Below are 25,747 nucleotides of genomic sequence, written 5' to 3'. Positions count from 1 at the left end.
CATAGAGTTCTAAATCATATTTGTTCAATGATAAAGACATTACTAACTCTTTCTTCAGCACTACAACAGAATCAAGACAGTCTGCAAAGGAATGCTCATGACTGGGTTCTCTGCAAGTTAATGTTGGGATAAAAAAAACAAACAAAAAATATTTGGAATGACTTTTTACTTAGTACTTAGTAGTGCTGCCTGTAGCACTTGTAAAAAGCACTCTGAGTCTGTGACTCTGGAGTGAGCTCAGTTACAGTCCTGCTATTTTCCATTCTTAATCTAACACTGTACCTGTCTGAAGGTATCTGAAGGTAATTATGTCCAGATCACAGTCTGATGACAAAATACACCAGGTTATTTGGCTTATTGCTGTTATCACATCAAATCGTGTTGACCATAATGGAGGCAGCAGGCATTCACAGAGTAACCGAGACAATATTATCTTCAAGCATGCTAGTTTACTTTGGGCAAAGGCAGGTTAGTATTATGTCCAGTAAGACACGGACATCAACTGTGTGCTTATGGCGGCTTTATTGTCGTAACACAGGTTGTACACTCAACACACCTTGCTTCCAAAAACCCGAACACTTTCCGGCCGTGACGTCACACTGTCGTGACTACCACACCATAGCATGCGGTGATACACCACATTTACCCCCCCTTTTTAAAGCGTCCAAACAACTGCAACAAGGTTAACAATTTATAATAACACACTATGGCCCGAACGGCCAACCTGACTGGATAAGCCGGGTAGACTGCCGACTTACCCGCATAGCCTTGTGGTTTATTCTGCCACATGACAGGCTATGCGCTATACTAAGGTTTAAAGTCTGTGACATAGTCTGTGAGGTAAGGGGGCCTCTGGCGGACCCGGACAGGATGGGGTCTAGGCTGCAGAGGTTCGACAGGCACATTCGGCTCCGGGAGATTCTCAGCCGGGGTCTCAGCCTGTATACTTGGCAGGTCCCAGTCCCCATCTGTGTGACGCCGATGAGCTGCGGTTACCTGGTCCGAGGCAGGCGGTGGTGCCACTCGTCTGAGGCGACTGGCATGCCAACGTGAACCGTCAGCCAGGCGAAAGGTGGCTGATCCCAGTTGTGCTGTAACTTGCTGTGGTGCAGACCAGAATGAGAGCAGTTTGTGGGACCGGCTGGGTCGCCGGATCCGGACCCAGTCCAATGCGGTGAGTGTGGGGTGCTTCACGCGATGCTTCTTGTCGAACTGCTGCGGAGGGCGCAGGCGGTCCAACCGTAGTTGCAGCTCGCGCCCCAGCATCAGAAGGGCTGGAGAGCTACCAGTCGTCGTGTGTGTCGTTGCTCTGTAATGCAGCAAGGTGCTCTGCAGTGATGATGAGAATGTTAGGCCGTCTGCCATGTGTGCTCTGAGCCCGTTCTTGAGGGTTTGATTAAACCTCTCGACGCCACCGTTGGCCTGCGGGTGGTAAAAGGCAGTTCTTATGTGTTTTATCCCCCTCCCCACCACGAAAGAGGCAAATTCGGCCGAGATGAACTGGGGCCCGTTATCAGTGGTGATGGCGTCGGGTACACCCCAGCGGGCAAACAGGGAGGATAGGAAGTCGATTACCACTCTGGTGGTGACGGACCCAGCAGGCAGCACCTCTGGCCATTTAGAGTGAAGATCGTAGGCCACCAGGAGGAAGCGCTGATGCTGTGGGGTGCCATGGAGTTCACCGCAGATGTCCACCTGAATGTGGGTCCATGGCGCCTGGGGCCATGGCAGAGGCTGCAAGGGCGGAGGCGGCGGAGGGCCAGTCTTCCCGCTGGTGAGACAGGCCACACAGTCTTTGACCAATGTCTCCACGTCTCTGTCGATACCCGGCCACCAAACCAGGCCCCTGCAGCGTTGTTTGACCTTCACAATGCCCAGGTGGCCGTCATGAACCATGGCCAGGACACGTTCCCTCAGAGCGCTCGGGACCACTGTGCACAGCCCTCTTGCCACGCAAACATCATTCCAGCATGAGAGGTCGCCCTTGACCCGGTGGAAGGGTGCTAGTTCCTCCGGGACTCTGGTGGGCCAGCCTTCACGGATGAAAGTGCGGAGTTGGGTGAGTACAGGGTCCTGTGCGGAAGCTGCCTGAAGCTCCGGCAGAGAAACAGCAGCCTGGAGGGGTGCGTGCAGCATGAGGACCAGTTCTGGTTCTGAGGAGTCGTGGGTGACGTCTGGGACAGAGCTGGGTGTAGCCCTGGAGAGGAGGTCAGCCACGACATTCTCTCTGCCAGGTGTAAACTGCGTGGAGAAGTTGTACGCCTGTAACCTCTCAGACCACCGATAAAGGCGCAGTGGCTTGTGACCCGATCCGGTTGTGGCCAGGAGGGCTGTGAGGGCCTGGTGGTCGGTCCGCAGTGTAAAATGCCGACCATAGAGGTACATGTGCCATCGCTCGCATGCCCAGACGCAGGCCAGTGCCTCCCTCTCCCCCACCGAATACTTCTGCTCAGTCGGGGTGAGGGACCTTGAAGCGAACGCCACTGGGCGCTCGGTCCCTTGCTGGAGCTGGGACAGGACCGCACCAACTGCAGTGTTGGAGGCATCACAGGTCACAAACGTGGGGCTCTGCAGATCGAAGTGAGCGAGCACAGGTGGGGAGGTGAGCTGCGACTTTAGCCGGCGGACTGCAGCAGAGCATGCAGGAGTCCAGGTCCAGGGTGCATCCTGCTTAAGGAGGGCGCGCAGAGGTGCAGTGGTGTCAGAGTAGAGAGGGAGGAAGCGTAGATAATAAGCAGTCATCCCCAGGAATGACGACAGTTGCGCAGGGCAGGAGGGCTCAGGCAGGCGCAGAATGGCTTCCACGTTAGAATGAAGTGGGCTTAAGCCGTCGGCGGTCAGGCGAAACCCCACAAACTCGATGACAGGTGCTGCGAAGATGCACTTCTCCCCATTCAGTGTGAGGTTGTGACGGGCGAGCACATTTAGCACCCTGGCGAGGCGGTCGTCATGCAGTGAGGATGTCGCTCCATGCACCACGATGTCGTCCAAGTACGCAACCACGCCGGGGATGCCGGCAAAGATTGTGGACATAATCTTCTGAAAGCAGCTGGGAGCGGAGCTGAGGCCAAAAGGCATGCGGGTGTAACGAAAGACCCCCATGTGGGTCACGAAGGCAGTGAAGTTGCGGCTGTCTGGATGTAGGGGCACCTGTAGATAGCCCTGGCGGAGGTCGAGCTTTGAAAAAACTGTCGAGCCGTGGAACTTGGCAGAGAGCTCCTCCACTGTGGGCAGGGGGTATTTGTCGGGGACCACCGCTTTGTTCACTTGTCTGAGGTCAATACATGGCCGCAGGCCACCTGTCTTTTTCTTTGCCACCACCAGATTGGAGATCCAGGGTGAGGCGTCAACTCGCTCAATAATGCCACCGTCCAGCAGTTTCTGCAGCTCGGCTGTGACGTCATCACGCAGGGTGAGGGGTAGCCGGCGCAGAGGTTGGATGACAGGGGACGTGGTTGGATCGATGAGCGGCTGGTGGTTGAAGGCAGTGAGGCAGCCCAGCCCAGTGAACAGCGATGGCCAGCGCTGCTGCCAGGACGTGGTCACAGTCAGGACGGTGGCTCCCATGTTGTCTGTGATGGAGAAGCCCAGGGCACAGAAGAGGTCAAACCCCAGAAGGTTGGCACCATGACGAGATACTTGGAATGTGAAAGCTGGGAGGGCTCTTGAGCCATAGCGTACGGAAAAGGAAACGGTGCCCAACATGCTGATTTTAGTGTGTCCATAGCCGTACAGTTCCTCTGCTTCTGCCTTGATCGTCTGTCTGGGGAAGAGCCGTCGTACAGTGGATTCATTGAGAAGAGATCTGGAAGCAGCTGTGTCCAGTAGCAGTGGCAAGCACACGCCATCCAGCTCCACTGTGCACCATGTAAATGGCTTGGCGCTTGAGCCCACAGAGTGGATGGTAGTTGTGCCTGATGGATAGGATGAGCGGCGCTGAGGTTTTGTGGGAGCGGGTGCTGAGTGGCACACTTTGGCGAAGTGATGTAATTTACCACAGCGCTGGCATCTCTGCCCCGTGGCTGGACAGATCTGAGCGCGTGTGGAGTGAGACGAAGAGCCACAGTTCCCACAGGGCCTGCATGCTGCGGTCTCTTGACGCCCTGCTACATTAACCTCCAGATCGATGTGAGGGGAAGTGGGGCTGGGAAGCTGAGCGGCTGGGGCCACTGTCTGTGCTAGTGGAGCAGAGTGTGAGGTAGCCGGGTCCGTGGCCGCTAGCCGCGGTGCTAACTGAGCAGCGGATTCCAGCTGAAAAGCTATTTCCACCGCTTTGGCCAGGGTCAGGTCGTCTGGTGACATTAAAAGTTTTTCTCTTAGCTTGTGATCGGCCGTGTGCTCAGCTAGCTGGTCTCGAATTTACAGAGGCTAGCCAAACACCGGAGGTCGGTGACGTATTGGTGGACAGACTCATCCGGCCGTTGTCGGCGCTGGCGGAAGACGATCCGCCGGACTATTACGCTCTGTGGAGCGGCGAAATGTCTGGCCAATAAGGCAACACAGTCTGCGTACTTATCTGCGGGTCCGAGAGTGCGGAAAATGCGTTGTCCCTCGCTGCCCAGGCTGTGGACGAGCAAAGCTTTTAGCCGTGCGTCGTTAGCTCCGGCTAATCCCATAGCAGCAATAAACGTCTGAAACGACTCATGCCAGCGGGGCCATGGAATCGTCGGCTCGCCCGGCAAAGCGAGGAACGGAGATAGAGGTGATAGAGGAAGCTCCATCTTCGTCGCCAATATTATGTCCAGTAAGACACGGACATCAACTGTGTGCTTATGGCGGCTTTATTGTCGTAACACAGGTTGTACACTCAACACACCTTGCTTCCAAAAACCCGAACACTTTCCGGCCGTGACGTCACACTGTCGTGACTACCACACCATAGCATGCGGTGATACACCACAGTTAGTTATTTCCTTACAGGGATGAGCCATCACAGATATTTTATTGCCCTCCTCAGTAGATCGCCTGCATTTTCAGAAATATTTTTGCACTCTTTTTTACTAAGAGACTGACTTCTACAGTATTTTGGAGTTGGTGTCCTTGCACTAGAAGTTTGTGCTCATTAAGGCAGACAAGATAAGTATAAAGAAAGTGTTCTGCAAAGTTAGACTGTAATTCTTATTTGATTACTGTTATTACTTATAAGTTGAACACCAATTTTTTTGTACAGAATAAAGACCCCAAAAAAAGATTTGTGCCCTTTGCAGTTCAGTTTCACTGGGCTACATACATTTTTCCTGCAATGTTTTGATGTCGGCTTGTTGAACAACAGTATAATACTCAGTAAATGATAAATACCGACATTCTTTTCCCTATAATACTCTGGCCAACGCTTCTGTTATTATAAGTCCCTCAACACTGTCTGTTCCTATGCACAGTACTAATTCAATACTGTCTGACCAGACCACAAAAGGCATCTCTGCTCCCTCCAGCCAATGACGCCATTCCTCCAACGCCAATTTTACTGCCAGCAACTCCTTATTGCCGACGTCATAGTTCTTTTCAGCTGCGGAGAGTTTCCGGGAATAGAAGGCACATGGATGCATTTTATTGTCATTAGTATCCCTTTGAGATAGTACTGCCCCTACCCCAATGTCAGACGCATCCACCTCCACTATGAACTGCTTAGTCGGATCCGGTTGCACCAGGATAGGTGCCGATGAAAATCTCTCCTTGAGATCCCTGAACGCCTTCTCCGCAGCTGGTGACCAAACAAAAGGAACAGTGAGAGATGTAAGCCGTGTGAGGGGCGCGACCACCTGGCTGTAGTTTCTAATGAACCGGCGGTAGAAGTTGGCGAAACCCAGGAATCTCTGAAGTTGCTTTCTCGAAGTAGGAGTGTCCCACTCCAGCACTGCTTTCACCTTCGCCGGGTCCGTTCTTACTTGTCCGCCCTCGAGAATGTATCCTAGAAAAGATACTGATGCAGCATGAAAAACACACTTCTCCGCTTTCACAAACAGTCTGTTTTCAAGTAGTCTTTGGAGCACCTTTCTGACCATGACTATGTGCTCGTCCATGTCCTTAGAAAAAATCAGAATATCGTCCAAATAAACGAAAACGGAGTGGTTCAAAAAGTCCCTGAGCACATCATTAATGAGGGCCTGAAAAACAGCCGGGGCATTGGTTAATCCAAACGGCATCACCAGATATTCAAAGTGACCCAAAGGAGTGTTGAACGCCGTTTTCCACTCATCCCCCTCTCGAATGCGCACAAGATGGTAGGCGTTCCATAAGTCCAGCTTGGTAAAGACCGTAGCTCCATGCAGAGGTTCGAACGCCGAACTGATGAGTGGTAGTGGGTACTTATTTTTAATCGTGATATTGTTCAATCCCCTAAAGTCAATACACGGCCGTAGAGACTTGTCTTTCTTGTCAACAAAGAAAAATCCGGCACCAAGGGGCGAAGAGGATGGCCGAATAATACCAGAATTCAGTGACTCTGTGATGTACTTATCCATGGCCACCTTCTCAGGGTTAGAAAGGTTGAACAAACGACTAGACGGTAAGGGAGCACCCGGAAGCAAATCAATCGCACAATCATACGGTCTGTGAGGGGGTAAGGACAGAGCTCTCTCCTTACTGAACACTTCACTGAGGTTGTGGTAAACAGGGGGAACTGCAGATAAATCCGCGGCGGAAACAGAGTGAGCACGAGGAGCTAATTTACACGAGGAGATAGCCGAATGAAGACAATTAGCATGACAGAAATCACTCCAGCCTGTGATCCGACCCGCGGACCAATCAATCTGCGGATTATGACGCTGAAGCCAAGGAAGACCTAACACCAGAGGAGCGTGCGATGATGGCATGATGTTAAACGTAATCTCCTCTCTGTGGTTACCCGCTACTGTCAGGGATAATGGTGACGTTTCTGACTCTATATGAGCAATAAGTTGACCATTCAAAGCGTCTACTTTGAGAGGAATTGATGTGGGTTGACTCAGAATCTCAGCTTGTTTTACCAATTCTGAATCAATAAAGTTAGAATCAGCCCCAGAGTCCACCAAAGCAAGCACAGTAAAGGGTTTACCGTTAACAAGAAAACTAGCTTCCACATTGAGCCGTTTACGAGGGGAATTGATAACCTCAGCGCTGCTCACCAGCACCCCTGCTGCTACTGATGAGCGGGAGAGTTTAAACGAACAGGACAGTTAATCAGCCGATGACCGCCCTCACCGCAATAAATGCAGAGTCTAAGTGAGAACCGTCTATTACGTTCCGCTGGAGTTAGTCGGCTCCGACCCAACTGCATCGGTTCGTCCCCACGAAATGCAGTGCATGGTGGTTCCACCTGGGACAACGAGGATGCACGTTGATTAACAACCTCTGCCCGACCGGAAAACTCCCCTTGACTCGCTGACTGAAAACTGCCTTTCATTCTCTCCCGTTGCCTCTCCCGGATGCGATTATCAATACGAATGGCCAATGTAATCAATTCTTGAAGATTGTTAGTTTCGTTGCGTCCCACTAATCCGTCTTTGACTGTCTCATTTAATCCCTTCAGAAAAATTCCTTGTAAGGCTGAATCTCCCCACCCCAGTTCCATGGCAAGAGTCTGAAATTCAATAGAAAATTCAGCTACGCTAAGGCCACCTTGACGTAAACTAAGCAGTTTATTTCCTGAATCCTTATTAGCCACCGGATGATCAAACACTGACGTCATGACGTCAGCAAACTCCTTAAACTGCACGTTATCATTAAGTGGGTTGTTCCAATACGCTGTACCCCATGCTCTCGCTCTGCCCGAAAGTAACCCCAGCACATACGCGACTTTAGATCTGTCTGAAGCGTATGTTAACGGTTGCGTTTCAAAAACGAGAGTACATTGAAACAAAAATGACTTACAGTCTCCAAGTTTACCACAAAACCTCTCCGGGGCTGGAACAAAGGGCTCACGAGGCTGGACAGGGCTGGGGGCGGAGATGACAGGATTAGTGTGAATCATCGGGGCTGTCTGAGCATCTAACAGCTGATTCTCAACCCGATTGAGACTAGCAGAAATCACATTAAGTGACTCCGATAACCCACAGAGAGTCTGGTCGTGATGGCCAAGCATTATTCCCTGGGACGAAATCGCGTTTCGCAACAGACTAGCTTCTGTCTCTGGGTCTGCTGGTTCCATGTTTGGCCAGAATATTCTGTAACGATCTCAGAATGGACTGGGAACCAAACGCAACAACTCAGAGACAGAATGGCAAAACAATAATTTATTAACACAACGGGTGACACGGTGGAATACAATACAATGTGAAATATATGTGACACTAGTGTGAAGCATAAATCTAAAGTGACTAAGAATGTGTACATGTATTTACGTGACTCTCAACTATGTGGACAAGTAATTAAAGTGACTCAAAATGTGTGACAAGAATAATAATGTGACTCGAAGAACACGCGTGAGGAAGCCAGAACGAAGACGAACGAATGACAAGAAGAACAGGAAACAGGACGGGCAGGACTGGGAACTAGGCGAGAGGAAACAAACACGAAGGTTAATAAAACACGACAGGGAATACAAGTAATCACAGAGCACTGAATAACTGATGATACGGAGAGTACTGACCACTGGGAGAAGAACAATATTCTGGCGCCGGCAGAGTGGAAGTAGCCGGCTTAAATAATGAGCTGATTACCATTGACCACACCTGAGCACTAACCTGAAAGCAATTTGTCAATTAAGGGGACTGGGGAGAACACAGAGGGAGTGACAGACAGGGAAAACACCAAAACAAACACACGTGGAATGACACAGAAAACCCAAAACATAACAGTTTGTTTTGTATGTATATCCATTTTTATTATGCCTGTATATATTTGTGTATTGCTGTAGCTATAGCAATGCAGAAAACAATACAAAATGTACAACTTGGGTCTCTTACTTAATCATTTTTAATCAACAGCTTTTACAATCCATACGTGAACTTTGGACAACCAGTTGGTTGACAAGGTTGTTAATTTTCGAAAAGGTGTATTGATGCACTGATTGACCTTTTCTCTTGAATGGATGCGTTAGTGATGCTTCCCACAATGGTCACAGAGGTAAGGCTTTTCTCCAGTGTGGAGAAGCATGTGTTGTTTCAAGGTGAGTGATTGTCTAAAACTCTTCCCACAATGGTCACAGAGGTAAGGCTTTTCTCCAGTGTGGATAAGCATGTGTTGTTTCAAGGTGAGTGAATGTCTAAAACTCTTCCCACAATGGTCACAGAGGTAAGGCTTTTCTCCAGTGTGGATAAGCATGTGTTGTTTCAAGGTGGATGATTGTCTAAAACTGTCCCCACAATGGTCACAGAGGTAAGGCTTTTCTCCAGTGTGGATAAGCATGTGTTGTTTCAAGTGGCCTGATTGACTAAAAGTCTTCCCACAATGGTCACAGATGTAAGGCTTTTCTCCAGTGTGGAGAAGCATGTGTTGTTTCAAGGTGGATGATTGTCTAAAACTCTCCCCACAATGGTCACAGAGGTAAGGCTTTTCTCCAGTGTGGATAAGCATGTGTTGTTTCAAGTGGCCTGATTGACTAAAAGTCTTCCCACAATGGTCACAGAGGTAAGGCTTTTCTCCAGTGTGGATAAGCATGTGTTGTTTCAAGTGGCCTGATTGACTAAAAGTCTTCTCACAATGGTCACAGAGGTAAGGCTTTTTTCTAGTGTGGATAAGCATGTGTTGTTTCAAGGTGGATGATTGTCTAAAAGTCTTCCCACAATGGTCACAGGAAAAAGATTTTTGATCCATCTTTGCTGAAAGGTTGCTTTGGGTTTTGCAGACCTGTTCCTACAAAGCAACAACAAACAGACAGAGAAAGAGACAAACATAAGATTGCATAGGATATGGAAACACATACTTCCTGACAATATTAGAAACGTTTTCTTAATCCAAGTGAACATTGGTGGGTTTTTTGTTAGGGCTATAAAAAAGAATCACCCGAAAGCAATACTTCTGTGTGTGTGTGTGTGTGTGTGTGTGTGTGTGTGTGTGTGTGTGTGTGTGTGTGTGTGTGTGTATTTGTGTGTGTGATATATTTTGATAATCAGGTACAAAATGTACAAAGTACAAAATGCTGGTGCCAGAAACTCGCACAGTGTTTTATCCAGATAAATATTATTTGGTTCTCAATTGTATTTCAATTTAGGGGGGGGGGCATGAACAGAAAGTAATTAAGAACCATTGCCCTAAAGGATCTCAAGGAAAACAATCGTTAGTCCATATAAAGAGTCAAAGATGAGCACTTATCCAGTTTTGTCTCTAAAGCTGGGTATATACTGCTTCCAGCCCAATTTAGACCCGAATTTACACAATATGGTTCCGTTCTTCCTCGTTCATCAGCACCCATCGGCTTTATTTTCAGAGTGAAGCAGAGAGCAGTACCACTGGGCAAAGTTCCCACTGTAAAATCATGCGCAACTGCACAAGGTAATGCCATTTATATGGTATAAAACTGGTATAAACACAAGAACAAATACAAAGAAGGGTGAACTGGATGTGACTTTTTTTGGGGGGATTATTGTGCTTTTTCTATGGATAAGTAACTATTATGACATTTTATCAATGTAGTAAATTGAACTACGACCTAGCATCAAATCAGAGTACAGTATTCTGATAATCAACCCGATCTTTAGTATAATTGTGATGTCTGACTTCCTGTCGCACCTGATCTGCTCTGTGGCAAATTAATGGAGCCGGCTATGGCAAAAATAGAAGCCTTGTGTGTCTTAGATTTTAATGTGTAAAATGTTGCACATCCTCCCTTTTAAGATTACCTTATTGTTGGAGAACACAATAACTGGTTTCACTGTGTGGTTAAGTGTGGAATTTGCACCCTAACTTAATGTTCCCATATTATACTAATTTTCTCCTTTATTATGTTGTAGGTCTGTGAAACATATAGAGTAGCTTTGCATGATTTGGATCTCACAATAACATCTTATTTGTCTTTTATTTGTGTTTGTAAAAACTTTCCTTGCCTCTCCCCATGTGCTCACTTGCCTCTGATTGGTCAGCTCCATGGATGTCTTTCAGGGGGGCAGAAGGCTGCAGGTGTTGATGGCTCGACCTGTCTATGACGAGGTTCAAAGGCTCTTCTGTTGAGCTCATTTCCATGCTCCTTCTTCTCTTCTGCCAGATGTTCTTCTTTTGGAGAATTTAAAATAAGGATCAGCAAAAGCCCATTAATCCAAATAATAAAAATATACTTATCGCTTCTATAAATCTGACCCTTTCTTGACAATAAATACATGAAGAAAAAATGACAAGGGAGGTTACATTACTCTAGTGAAAGATTTGCTACACTCATGATATTAGCATTGATAAACAGTTTTTGTAACCTCATGCACTTTCAGCTGTTTATACTTTAAGACAACAGTAACATACAAGTTAACAAACCTTTATCATTAAAGGGATACTTCACCCATTGTCATGAAGCTTTGTATCATTAGAAACATGGTAGTAGTGTAGATGTAGAAAACTTTCAAGCAAAGAAAAACACATTTTTCTCGTCTCAGGGCAAAATGAGGGCTGGATTCACGACCATTCAACACTACTACCATGTTTCTAATGATACACAGCTTCATGGAAATGGGTGAAGTATCCCTTTAATCCAAATATAAAGAAATTAAGCTGTTAAGTTTGGCTAGTTATTTTTTTTAACTCTATCAACAGGGTGAAAGTTCAAACAGAACCCAAGTTCATAGTTTGTTTTATGAGTTTTTCTCGTAAAGCTCAAGATGATTGAAGCTTTGACTAACAACACAAAGAACAGGTAAAGAGCTATTGTTTTCTTACCTTGAATAGTTGAATGAAGTTGGAGTTTTGTCCTGTGGACTGGTGAACTTTTTTTTTGTTAAAAAGTTTAACAGATGCACATGGTTTCTATGGTGACAAAGTCAAAATCCCAAGATTGAAAATCTTTTAAGAATTTTTAAAAATACACAACTTCGGAGGATCCTGTTCACATGACAGCCAAGCAAAGTATGAAATGTCTCCTGATTAAAAATGAAGCAAGCAACTAAGAAACACTAAACACTGAAAGAACGTAGGGACACTGTGAAGTGGAAACTATGATGATTTGTAAAACATCTCTCTATATATTAAATTGATGTTTCCTTTTTTATTTGATGTCAACAAAAAGTTGAGAAAGTGGCAACAAAAGACTGAAAAGTTGGGAAGTGCTTAAAAAGACCACCTGATGGATAATCAGGCTGACAGTCGACATGTTGGTAACTGAAGAGAAGTGTATGAAAAGAGCCGTCCAGAGTGTCTCTGAGGTACAGACAGAGAGGGGCTCACCGCTCTGCGAAAGGTTGAGCTGGCACAGTTTTTAACATCAACTTGTAAAGAATCATCTTTCACATTACATGCTTCATAAATAAAGTTTTTAATATCTCATTCAATGATTCAGAGAATTTAAACATCTGTTGTTAAAAGTAACATCAGTGTTTGTCAAATCGTCACATTGTCTGTTTTTATCTACACTATACACAAGTGTCCAAACTGTTTTAGAAAGAGGCTTGTACAACCTTATAAATCCCATTTATGGTCAGTATTATGATGTTAAACACTTCTAGTTGAAAGTCACAAATACAAATGGTCAATATAGGTTCGATGTAAATCAGAATTGATAAGTTATGATCTTATCTTAATAACTTACAGTATACAGCTCTATGTCACCTTTAACCTAACCAGGGCCCAGAGATTCAGTATCCCTCTCCTGGTGCTGGAAACAAATCGTTTCCTCTCAGCTCCAGAAAAGGATCGAAAGTGTTCTCTGAGTGATCTGGGAGAAGTGGGAACTAAAAAAACACTTTTTGTTCTTTTTTCCCTTCTATCACTCTAAGCTGTCAGTTTTTATACAGTATATTTCAGTTTGATCAGTTTGTGTTAAATGCCTCCAAAGAGTTCAGGGAGACACTCTATGTTTGATCCATGAATGTAAATTAATTTGCTTCATTCTAATGTCTCCAGAGTAACATATATTCATTCATATTTGGTTTTTCATTGTTTGACAACAACCTCATCCACCTCCATTGACTCCCAATTACATCCAGAATCAAATACAAAATACTCCTTTCCATTTATTCATCCATCCAAACCTTAGACAGTCAGTACCTCTCAAACACCTCACACTACGTCCTGAAACACTGGCCTGCTCTCCATCCCCTACACATCCCTGCATTCATTAAAAAAGTACTTCATGAGTACCGATGAAGAGGTGAAATGCTGCTGGTTCCTTCAGCCTTGCTCAGTTTATACAATATGGAGACTTGGAACACAGGAGTACATTGATTTAACAGCTTTTAAGCTTCCCATCCTGAGCATCTGTATCTGAGTTCTAATTCTGAGGAGATCGGATGACAAAATCACGAGTTAGACAAGTATTAACACACTTATCACTGAAGTCTATCTACATCAGTAAATATGTACATAACACAGTAAACACACACATAGTTGTCATATTGGAGAGGGTTAATACAAAAACATCAGTATAAAGATGACAGACAGTAGCTTCTGATTTTAGAAGTAGAACCAAAGCTAAATTGCTTTGAACCTGTAATATTTCCAACAGCCAGCAGGGGGCGACTCTATTATTGCAAAAAAGACGCACTAGTGCTCGAGAAAACTATTTACACATCTGGGCAATATGCACACATGAGCAGGACAAAGAAAATTAGAAAGGTGGGCATATTGTTCATCTCCCAGAAGTGATTTTATTTAGACATTTTTATTGATTAGTTTTTGCCCTGCCTAAATAAAACTGCCATTAGGAGCTGAACCATGTGCTGACTTTTCTCTTTATTCTGTAAAAAAAAAATTACGTTTAAGTTTAAGTTTAAGTTTTAGCTTATTAAGCAAAAGCAAGGTTCACAAATCAATGACTGATTTTAGGATGGCTACCACCACTTCTTTAAACAGTCTATGGTTGAAACTGATTGCAGTAGGTAGATAGAAATCAGAGGATATATAACAAATATTTGCTAACCCCCCCCCCAAAAAAAAAAAGCAACTAAAGTGTAAGGCTGTTTATATTTTTCGCTGCCCTGAGTGCAGACTTCATGGCAGTTTCTATCCACCCGTGAGGTGTGGCTGTATGTTCTCCTGCAAAATGCACCCGCCCCTCCCTCTGGAACAGTTCTTGAGCGTAGTGTCCCTGCTGGTATGGGGTGAACAAAGCGAAAGCTCCCAGACTGTAAGGATCTAAACCCCACTTCTTCACCAGCCCCCCTGTCCACATCGGTCTAATATACTCTCCGTGGATCTTAATTAAATCCTCCAGCACCACTTCCATCAGCTCGTCTTCGCTCAAACCTTGGAAGAGGGTGGAGTCGTCAGAGCAGGTATAGGAGGCGAGGAGAGCCCCCGCGTCTGTACCGGGGAAGCTGTGGCTGGGGTAGAAGATGAAGCGGGACGGCCGATCTGTGACGCTCTTCCCTCCTTTGATGCCTTCTTTCTCCCAGAACCTTTGACTGAAGCTAAGGATGACCTTTGTGGAGCTGGCATAGTGAACCGAGCGCAGGGCCTCCATCTTGTCTCCAGACAGAGGAGGCAGGAAGTCGATGAAGACACTGGCTTTGGCTGAAGATGTAACCAGAGCATAGTCCACTGTTAGGTTGACTAGGGAGTCTGAGTTACGCCAGTCCTGGTAGGTTACGATGACATTTCTGCCGTCTGTTTGGTCAATCAGTTTGACTTTGGAGTTGAGCAGAATTGTAGCATTCAACACCTGGTAGAAAGCCCTCGGGAGGTGGTCAAAGCCATCTGTCACCTCAAAATACCTGGGGGAAAAAAGCAATTCGAAACTTTTAATCAAAATACATCATTCTTTTTACAATATCAGAGCTGAATAAATGTCTGACAAGTCTTTGCCAAATGGGACGGATGGAACCTAATGCTGTTGTACTTCCTAGATTACTGGTTTGTTGTTTGTTTTAATGGTTTTACAACCACACCTACAATTACAGCCAATCACCATAGATGTCACTGAAAAAAAAAAAATTGTTGCTGCCCTCCCAGCACTCTGATCAATCAAGCGGGGGCTCGGCTTATGACACCAAATAGTCAGCACTAATGGTGGAGGAAAAACTCACTGCCTGTTTGCGCACAGATTTATTTTTTTTCTCGATGGTACAATCTCCAGGCCAAGAGCAGCAGCTACCTGAACACCATTCCTTTTCATTATTTACGAATCCTTTATAAAGTAACCCAATAGGGAAGATGAAGCTGATTCTGACTTGGTGTAGCATTACACATAACAAAGAGATGACATCGTCTTTCTTACTCTGTGTTGTCGTTGATGTCTGACTGAATGTACAGCATCTCTATCAGCGACGTGTAAAAGAGGCTATTTTCATTCAGCAGGTCCCCGACCATCCTCAGTGCACCACGGCTCAGGTTCCCCTCCTTCACCAGGTACTCCTGTAATCAGAGGCAATCGCTGACTTTCTGGTCATTTTATGTCATTTTTATACAACACTTAAGCAATGTTAAAAATAAATAAATCTTCACCTTCACTGTGTAGGAATCATATTTATTCAACATGGCACTGCAGCCCATTGACTTCAGATCGTCCCTCACCTGTGCAAAGATTATGATGTTCAAGAAAACGTTCCTATCTCTATTACTGACGAGTATAAAACTTGATGAAACAATGATGTTTAAACTGTGCACAAACCTTCCAGAGTGTCTCACTGAAGAGTTTAGCGGCTGACTTCCCTCTCTCTCCTGCATTCAGGCTGTAGTTGAGAACATCAGGGTTGTTTTCCACTGCAAAGGTTTTATGTAGCACCCCATTTACAAAATAATAAGTGTTGATATCATCTTCGATGAAGTGGTTCAATGAAATTTGTAATTTAGAGGCAAAGGTGAGCAAAATCCTGTGAGAAAAAAAATGACACAGAATGAAGTTTCCTCGAGAGATTTTAAAATCTTTAAGACAAGACAATGATAGATTGACATATTAAGACCACTTAGAATAATCTACTTCAGTTATTATCACCACTTTAATGCAATATAACAACTTGATTTTACAGCAATAATCATAATTTCTGTTAAAGCTGGATCAGAACACTTCCGAGCAGACATTATCAGTTTTCTTAACAAATATGACTCAGTGGTCACTCTCCACTTTGTCCTCCAGTTACTAACGTCGGACAGACTGAACCAAACCAGCGAAGTGAAACCATATCATTACTTCTGGTGGAGTTGAAGAACTGGTAAACTCGATTTAGATGATACTGTTTCTTCGAGTGATCTCCTGTGGCATCACACTATATGGGCATGGGTCACACTGCAGGGAAGGCTAAATATTTTCTGAGCTTCAGAATTATACACAAACATTAATTGCGATGATCCCTTAAATGCAGTTATCAAACACTTGTGAAAAAGATTTTTTCACGATAGTCATGTGATATTATCTGCCAGGCCAATTAATCGGTTAGACTCTAATATGAACACTTATGATAAATCCGACCAGTCACTTACTAAGATTATTCATCAGTTCTAGCTTCTTCCTTTTTTGCATATACTATAAACAATTGATCAAAACTTCTGCTATTTTATAACATTATGTAAATGGTGGCACTTTCTGAAATGACATTTATGCATCAGTAATCTGAAGATTTACATATGAGCAGGATTAAGCAACAGAATAAAGTTGTCACTGCATTGTTATAGTAAAGAAGACCAGCAGTTCATGAATGTACTCACTTGTGAAAGTTGGGGATCCTCATGGCGCCCACTTCTGCGTACCAGCCTTCTCCTCTGTTCCTGAAAGTCTCCACACGACCTCCAACACGATCACTAGCTTCTATTATTGTCACCTTTTCCAGGGGGGTAAACATAATCGTCATTTTATATCAACATTATCATCATTTTATATTATATTCACAAGTATTTTCATTATCCACTGATGAAAAGAATGTGTATACAGTAATATTTCAAGTAGTCTACCTTATGTCCTGCATCTTCTAAAAACTTTGCAGCGGTCAGTCCAGCCATGCCTCCTCCAATGATGGCTACGTGACGAGGGCTCTTGGTGACAGGAAGACCTTTTTCCACGATGTTGAGCAGCTCACTGTAGTCGGTGTCTTGTAGACAGTCATACAGGGGGTCTCCAAAGATCCCACTCACAGCAAACACCACGACCCCGCCTACTACAACCAGAGGAACTAACAGAGGGACACAATATCAGTATAAGCGAGCATGTGAATCATGGTATTGTGAGGAAAGGCAGTAACTGGGTTATATTCTTAAAGTTTAGCAGCTATTAGGGTAAATTTCCCCAAACAGTTATGTTTAGGAAGTTCAGTTTATATATATATATATATATATATATATATATATAGAGAGAGAGAGAGAGAGAGAGAGATGTGCCATGTCAGTAAAAAGGAACCCACATCTTCACATGCACCATTGAAATGAGAAAAGAAAACTATCTGTGGTAAATTGCAACGAAACACAGCATGTCATGTTTGTATACACTACAGTGTCCATCAGTGAGTTGAGGACGAGGACAAAAAAGGGTTATTCAGTTTGAAATAAATATTTATAGTAAAGGTAATAGGTCTTGTCACTACTAAATTAATTTCTCACTAGAAGTGAATCTACTCACAGAACTTGCACAGAGCCATATGTGGGATCATCTTAAGGATGGAGCTCCACAGTTTGGACGTCTTCCTTCTGCTGTTAGAGTCACTCTGAGAGGCAAAAGAAACCTAGCAAACACAGGAAAGATTAGAGTGAGAGATGGCATGAACATGCATGTTGTTTTAAACTAATAATTATGTCCCATTAAAATACATAAGATCAAGTGTGTTTCCTTTGAATTGGAGAAAAAAAACCTCCTTGGCTCGTTTTTGAAAATGCAGAAAGTACATTCTTTAACACATGATATAAAGCTGTTGTTATTAAATTACATATTATATTAAATTACATATTACATTAAATTTAAACATGTTAATACATTAAATGAGATCAAAATATAAACATGTTGCATTAAATCACGAAAAAAATACAATAGAGTTTTCTATTTTTTTTTGCAAATGCATGCATGCTCTCTAACTAGATCCTGTTGTTTTCAACTGTACTCCAAATATGAATCATGTTCCTTGAAAATGCATTAAATCAAATTGAGCATGTTTCCTTAAATCTCAGTCAAAAGACATTTGATTTGGTTAAAGTGATACACTGATTGCTGGTGCACAAGTATTCTCTCTAAATTAAATCTACACCTGTTGTTTTAAACTTGTACTTTACAAAAGAATTACATTACATTTTATTAGAATACATTATATCAGATCTGAGCTGGTTTCCTGAAAATGCTAAAACGCAGAAAAGGCTGACCAAAATTAACTAAAGCTCAAATTACACTGTCCCTGCACTCCACTCACCTTTAACAAAGGTAATGTCTCGTCGCTCGTTGTGTGCCTATGCATGACTGAGAGGAAATGAGCGAGTCCCTCATAGAGCTAAACTTTCATTTCGTAAAACCCTCCACATATACGAGGGCAGTCTGGAAAACCTGGAAGCATGGGATGTGTGAAATTGCACACAACGTTATTTTAATGAGGGGACTGTGTGGCTCCTCAGGTCTTCCAGAAATATTTTCCCACACCGGCTCGAGAATCAACCAGACTGAACAAATCAGATTAGTGAGGTTATACTAGTCATCAGCATAGCTCATTTCCTCCATCTTCACTCATTTCAATATCTGACCTGAAAGTGCTCATTTACTGCTATCCAAAAATGTCAGATCTGAAGTGTCATTATTCTTCTAAAATACATAAAACAGAGCATTGATGAGTTGATTCATTCTGTTACAATTTTTGTTCATAAATTTTTATTCAAATAATTTACTTACCTTTACATATAGTTTTTCTTTAGAGCAAACAAGCTTCCCCAACCCACACAAGCTTCATGTGTAGTATACAGCAGATAGAAACAAAGACAACTTTTATAGGCTGCATAAATGAAACTGAAAGCTAGAAGACAAATAAAGTTTCATTTTCCTGAACCATCAGTGGCTAATTTGTAGTTTTTGTTTTCATATGTAACTGCTGATCTCGTTTTTTGTTGGAGACAGGAAGTTAGACTAAAGTAAACAGAGACTAGGAAACATTAACACACAGAAACACTAGGGAAAAATGAAAAGTGAAAGATGAAATACAGAACTAAACAACATTTTTAATTACACTGACAATAAAAAAGTAATAAAAAAAGTGTAACTTACTACGTTTTTCTCTCAAACACCCAAGCAGCAAATGCTGTCTTTATTCCAAAAATTTCTGGTTGATTTTTACCTCATGGAAAAGCCTGATTCAGCTCAAAGCAGAAACTCACCTGACCATCTCATAACAGCTCAGGTGAGTTTTGTGATCACATGTTACAAAAGGATTTAGCAATAGATAAAAGTGTGTGTGTTTGTGTGTGTGTGTGTGTGTGTGTGTGTGTGTGTGTGTGTAAGATTCATAGCTGAATTGGCATTGTTAAAGGTCAAGGGGCAGGTTTTATTTCACATTATGTGTGAAAACACTGAGGTCAGTGAACTAATGAGGCTTAAGAAGTGAAGTCAGCCGTGTTAATGCATAATGTGAAAGGTACAGCTCTCTTAACACCCTGAGAAAGCTGGCAGAGGTCTTGGCTATGAAGTCGTTAAGCTGTAGGTCTGATCAGGCAAGGAATAAAGAAAAACAAATTAGACACATAATCGAATACTTACGACGCAGAGAGAGCTGAGCTGTTAGCTCGGGCAGCTGTTTTCAAAGAGAAGCACACGCTTGAGGGGTAAGAGGAGCTGCTCAGGAGGAGAAGGGAGAGATTGAAGCTTGAGATTGAAATGGCCATTTGTGGCCATTTATGGCCAAATTAGCCATTATGAAAACACCTTGTCGTCCAGCAGACACAAAGACAAAATCTCTGAAAAAACAAACTCTAAAAAACAAACAAAAAAAACCAGTCTGTGTACACACTTCTTTCAAGGACAAAGGGGGCAATCTTCATCTCACTCTTCAAGTTAAACAAAAAAACAAAAGCAGTGAAGACAGATTCAAAACCACAAAGAATCAAAAAGAGTGTGGTTGTAGTTTCTCAACCATGTGGTACAGGGGCCGGAAACAGTGACAAAAACTCATTACTTCCTGTTGATTGATTGGCACCAATGCCTCTGAAATGTTTAAACCACCTGAAGTGTTCAATTGTGGTATATTGGAACTGTTACTCTGTTAAAAGGGTAATGAAGATGGCCGGTTTGTAAGAGCCAATTAAGTGTGTATGTACTCATGAGATTAGATAGTCACTACAATGAGATCATGTGTCTAATTTGCTTTCTTTGGTGAACGCAATGCCCTTGATGATGAATAAAATGAAAAGAAAAAGAAAGGAAACAGAAAGAAAACAGATAAAGTGATTCATGCAAAAACATGTGTAAGAAACCAAAGTTAAAGAGACAGATATTGTTCTCTGGGACAAACTTGACATGAAGTTAGGTGAACAATTTATTTCTTAATCATCTGAGGAAAAGCAATCGGCATTTATTTAAATGCTACATGTGCTGCTTCTGCTATAGGTCCCTTGTGGGGTTTTTAGCTGGTAGATAGATAGATAGATAGATAGATAGATAGATAGATAGATAGATAGATAGATAGATAGATAGATAGATAAATAGATAGATAGATAGATAGATAGATAGATAGATAGATAGATAGTTAGATACTTTATTAATCCCGAGGGAAATTCAAGGCATCCAGTATACAGGACAGGCAGGACACAAGACATTACTTACAATACACACCTGCTGTCCCCCTCCCCTCTGTATACAATAATCCCCAAACAAGATTTAGGAGCCCCCTATGTGACTAAAAGTAAACACATTTACAGATTAAACCTGTGATAGATTACCGCTGGGTCTTTGTAATATAGCTGCTTTTGTTATGAATTGGCTCTACAAATAAAAATTGATGCATATTTGTTGACATAAATGTGATACATATATTCATATGTTATCATATAAGATGAGATAAGATAATCTTTTATTGATCCCCAGTGGGGAAAGAAAGGGTTAAAGCAGTTATATAAGAAGAAGAGTCAGTGGTACATTTTTCTGTGAACAGGATAAATCTACCCACACATGAACGACATTTTTGATAGATGTATGGAACAAATTGAAGTATAAAGATAGAAGCAGACGCAAAAATACAAATGATATTAAGAAGCTGATTAACCTGTCACCACTTCAGGTCGATAAAACAACATATCCCATAAATCTTAGCTGCACGGAAGCTGTAGCTGTTACACATTGAGAAAATGGAGATAACCAATGTTTTTCATGTACTTGTCTTTTTAAACTGACATGTTCATGTTATTATGTTTTTTTTTTCTTAAGACCATAAATAACCTTTTCAAGTCGTCCTCAAACCTTTACTTGAACTGACGTCATTATACCGGAAGTAAACAAACCGTACCAAACATACGCTCACGAGACCTCCCCAGTGCCATGACAGCTCGTGCAGGTTGATCATTTATTCTCCTTTATTTCATTGAATAGCTCGGGAAATGAATTGTGCAATAATACGCCACATTATATACGAAGCTTTTGCGCTAAGTGTTCCGTTAATGTTTCCCGCAGCTAGCTTGCTAATGACACATCAGCCTTCTAGACCTAGCCTGATGCTAACGTGAGATTCATGCAATTGAAGCTTTACATGCTTATTGACAAAGAGTGACACATAATATGACATGTCTGAACATTTCAAACACACAGCAGTGATCTTATCCCAAGTTCGGCTCTACTGCTGTACTTAAAGAAGTTGTTGTGTGGTAAATATTGATGCTGGTATCTAACCTTAAACGTCACTAATTCACCTCGGAGGGTGGAGGATCTAGGATCTTCTCTTTTGAACTATGTTGAGATATGTTACTCAAGGTCGATCAATGCATATGCCGAATTTACTGCTGTCACATAATTTCTTAAAAGCACATGTTCGTGGATGCAGTGAAGGTTCTTGAGTCCTTTGGGGCCCCAGGTCAGTATCAACTGAGGAGCCCCTCCAACCAGGGTTCAGCAGGGCAATGAGAGTGACAGATTTTGAGTTTTTCTTATGTTTTTGCAAACATTTGCAATTATTTATCACAATTTAGGGATGACTTTTTAATATCCCTACTGCCGACATATTGTGCAATCAAAGTTAAACTGCTGGATTAAATGTGGTTCAGCTTTAACTTAAAAATCAAGTCAATGATGAAGTGATGAATGAAGTTAGTGAAGGTAAAATTAACCAGCTTTTAGAAATTGAATGAAAAATAAACTCTTCTAATCTTCTTTTCTGTGGACAGTTGTAAAAACAGGATTCCTATGGAGTGAGCCTACTGATAAATCATACTCTCTTAACTGACATCTATCACGTCATGTACGAATAACAGTTCAGAGTCTTGTTTTAATGTTGACTTGACTAACACTGTAAACTTCAGCACTTTTTTTGCTTCACTGCTTCTTATCCAAAGCAGTGACATTGTTCAGATTATTATTTATGTAATTTTCCACATTGTGTCATCTAAAATGTTCTTTACATGATTATCGTTTCAAAGCATTTCTTTCATAGTTTTTCCAGATGTCTTCTTTATATGTTTATTTTAATACACCAGTGTATAAAAGATGTATTATAAGATTGACAGTAAGCCTTTATCTCCCTTTGTGTTTGTATAGATGTGATGCTTCCTCTGCACACATGATTTCTACATCTCCTCCTGAGGGCGTCCGGCCACAGAGTTACCTCCTTGCTGCCATGGCTGAGGTGTTGGGACAGAGGAGCATGTTGGGGCTTGGTGTGGTGTTGGCATGGTTGGTGCTTTTCCACCTGCTGGTCAACATCTGGCTGCTGTGTGTATTCACCAGCCTGCTGGTGGTGCTCGGTGGCTGGCTCGGTTCACAGGCGGTCCTGGAGTCTGACAGTGTGATTCACCTGGAGAGGTTCATCTCTCTGGAGGAGGTACATTTACATTTAGCTTCTTTTACTGTTTCTGCATCAGGCTCATTTATGCTTCCTTTAATTATGTACAAACATAATGAAGATTTCCATGATATTACTGTCACTACCTCTATACTCCAACACGTCCTTGTTGGGACAGACGTTAAAAATGAATACACTAGAGGACGCAGCCTTGCATGGATCCCTGCTCCTTTGCTGCCATCACGGCTTCATATGTTTGTCTGATATATAACATAAATGAGCCCAAAGTTTTCATTTTTACAGTAGCCATGGTTATGAAGAAAGTACTGGCCTATCTCCTTCGCTATTTAAAATGCATCTCGTCATTGCTGATTTTCAGATTGCACCCTCTGTAGAGGATGAGGATCACTTGGACCAGGAGATCCAAAACACAGTGAGGAAAATCATCAGGGACTTTGTCACCTCCTGGTACTCCACCGTTTCCTCTGAGAGCAGGTTTGAAACGGAAATTCATGACGCTATGATCTCTATGGCCATGGAGCTGAAAGTCCGTGCAAGACAGATTGACAGGAAGGTAGGCAAACATCGAAGACATAAGTGTTTGTAGGGTTTGTTACTTGTAGGGTTGTGTGCAGTCAAATCAAGCTATAATCTCATATTGCCATACAAACTTTCATGCATTCATTTTGAGCATTTTTCAAAATACACTTTGGAAAGATAAAAATAAAAAAAACACTGATACTATTATCAGGTTTACAGAAATCAGACACCAGGGATAACGTGTTTTAAGACGTGATGAAAAAGAAAAAACTAAGCAACAAAGCGAAACATTTTTTGAAGGATTTTTGTTTTCACTCTCTGTAGGAGCTGACCCAGAGGATCCTGGATCTATTCGGCTGTCACCTGCAGGACTACATCCGAGCTAAGGAGCTGGTGACGGAGCAGCAAAAGCCCCTGACATCAAAGTGGAGCAATGAGACCGAGTTATGGAAAGCTTACTCTAAGATTACCCCGCCTCACCTCTCCATGGCCAGCGACACAGTGGAAGTAAACTATGCCCGTGCGGTTGTAGATTTGTTGCTGCATGTTTTGGTGCCTCCTCCTCATTTGGAGACCCGCACTGGGCGCTTTGTTGTCGCAGAGCTCATCACGTGCAACGTTGTGCTCCCTCTTATCGCCAAATTGTCTGATCCTGACTGGTTAAACAGTCTGATTATTGAGATATTCAGCTGGTCCAGCAAACCACAAGAGCCAATAAAAACAGGGCTTGCGACACCTTCGCCACCGAAACTACCATCCCCTCCTGCAGAATCAGAATTCGTTCCACTACAAGAAACACCTCCAAAGAATAATGATCTAACTCCAATTAGAGCCTTAACTGAAACGTATAACCACACAGAGACGTCCTCGACTGACCTCGCTGCTTACGATGTGATCGACTTTGAAGAGGCTGAGTGTACGCAGAGCATTGCCGAAGAAGAAGAACCTTCTCAACCCTTTTTTAAGCATTACATAAGAGGAGGCAAATCCAACCCATTCTATCAGGAAAATGACTCTGATCTGGATTCTCCTTTGGTGGACTTTAAAGAAAGCTCCATTGACTCCCTGGTTATGATCGGCCCAGAGGAGGGTCTGTTTCACAGGATGAAAGAATCTGTTTCTTCTGCTGAGAACAGTGTGGATCAGGAGGATGTCTGCCCTAGTCCTGGTGATCTCCCCTGCCCTAAAGTCCTGGTGAATTCACAGCCAGTAGAACATCCTAACAGCTGTAGCTCGTCACCAGTAAGAACAAGAGATGGGACTGTTTGTATCAGCAGCATCCAAGATCTGGAGAGGGAGGCTCCTTCAGTCAGCCCAGCAAGAGAGCTCCTCCTGGGTGTGGAGCAGAGCGGACCTGGGAGCTCCACTGAGCTGACAGAAGCTAGTCCCATGCAGGCCTCGTCTCCAATGCCAGCGTTCAGTTTCGAGCCCCTCAGCAGTCCCGACGGGCCGGTCATCATCCAGAACCTCCGGATCACTGGCACCATTACAGCTAAGGAACACCGCGGCACTGGCTCACATCCCTACACCCTTTACACAATCAAAGTAAGGACGTACCTGTATCTGTTCCTTCCCTTCTTTGTTCACGTGTTGGTTTCTTTACGTGATGCAGTTAACGCCACACTTCAGAATTATCATGTTTGTAAGCCACTTGGTTTAAAGAGGTCACTTCTCTGTCCATCTAAATAAGGTTTAACAAATGAATTTGTATTTTTTCTTTTTCTTTCATGAAAATAAGAATTTGTATTTGGAGGTGTTAGGAGTTAATGTGACTTAAGAATGTAATAACATGTTTTTTATACATATTTTTGACTAAAAATTAGACAAATAGGCCTGCTTAAAATTGAAGTTTTATAGGGTAACATCTTTTAAAGTAGCAAAGGACGAGCAGAGCACAATGTGTCACACCCTGACAACCATGCCTGTCGGAGACTCAAACTCAGGTGCACAATTTCAGCACATCAAAACTCAGTTCTACTGAAATGGATACAAGTTTCTGAAAAAGAAGAAACAATATTGTCAGTCCATGCTGGTGTACTGTCTGAGTATTTTTAACTCAGTGACCTCTAGTACCTGAAAAGTACAATATTGACAACTGTTTGATGCCTTCAACCCTCGGGGTTAGGATTTAGCCGTTACAGGTGGTTTTGTCATTTTTGGCCGAAGCCATTTTAAATCTTGATGTTTTTTTACAACACGTTGACCAAAAAAAACCAAACAAGCCAAACAGAATTACACTGTAAATCCTGGAGGTTGTCATGATAGACGTGTTTGTA

The 25,747-nt window shown here is 43.1% G+C and overlaps 2 protein-coding genes and 1 long non-coding RNA gene across 3 annotated transcripts in view; 1 reads left to right on the top strand and 2 right to left on the bottom strand.

The window, feature by feature from the left end:
* Positions 1-8,889: 8,889 nt before the first annotated feature.
* Positions 8,890-11,889, bottom strand: LOC306830486. The gene is made up of 3 exons (XR_013779966.1): positions 11,779-11,889; positions 10,984-11,127; positions 8,890-9,771 (listed from the first exon to the last, which is right to left on the bottom strand). It is a non-coding gene; the product is annotated as an uncharacterized lncRNA (long non-coding RNA).
* A 1,986-nt stretch (positions 11,890-13,875) lies between these two features.
* il4i1 (interleukin 4 induced 1) lies at positions 13,876-17,060 on the bottom strand. The gene is made up of 6 exons (XM_079354546.1): positions 16,939-17,060; positions 16,696-16,808; positions 15,662-15,863; positions 15,496-15,564; positions 15,269-15,405; positions 13,876-14,765 (listed from the first exon to the last, which is right to left on the bottom strand). Exons 1-6 carry the CDS (start codon positions 16,984-16,986, stop codon positions 13,997-13,999), a joined length of 1,338 nt encoding a protein of 445 aa, XP_079210672.1. The 5' UTR covers positions 16,987-17,060; the 3' UTR covers positions 13,876-13,996.
* Positions 17,061-21,343: 4,283 nt separating this feature from the next.
* snx19b (sorting nexin 19b) overlaps positions 21,344-25,747 on the top strand; it is a 36,379-nt gene continuing 31,975 nt past the window's right edge. Inside the window, exons 1-4 of the mRNA XM_079353394.1 lie at positions 21,344-21,494; positions 22,688-22,970; positions 23,311-23,505; positions 23,796-25,016. Coding sequence (XP_079209520.1) covers positions 22,710-22,970; positions 23,311-23,505; positions 23,796-25,016 — 1,677 coding nt within the window. The 5' untranslated portion in view covers positions 21,344-21,494; positions 22,688-22,709. The remainder of the gene's footprint in view (positions 21,495-22,687; positions 22,971-23,310; positions 23,506-23,795; positions 25,017-25,747) is intronic.

The sequence above is a fragment of the Symphodus melops genome, assembly GCF_947650265.1.
Source record: "Symphodus melops genome assembly, chromosome: 10".
Lineage (NCBI taxonomy): Eukaryota > Metazoa > Chordata > Actinopteri > Labriformes > Labridae > Symphodus > Symphodus melops.
The sequence above is the reverse complement of the archived record's forward strand: the minus strand, read 5'-3'. Positions and strand labels throughout refer to the sequence as shown.

Bases quoted from the DNA above. Each gene is read 5' to 3' on its own strand.
- il4i1 (XM_079354546.1), bottom strand. From the start codon at position 16,986: ATGGCTGGACTGACCGCTGCAAAGTTTTTAGAAGATGCAGGACATAAG. The intron at 15,864-16,695 runs GTGAGTACATTC...TTTTTCTCACAG, and splicing joins AGGATCCCCAACTTTCACAA to GATTTTGCTCACCTTTGCCT. The intron at 14,766-15,268 runs GTAAGAAAGACG...TTTTTCCCCCAG, and splicing joins GACATCAACGACAACACAGA to GTATTTTGAGGTGACAGATG.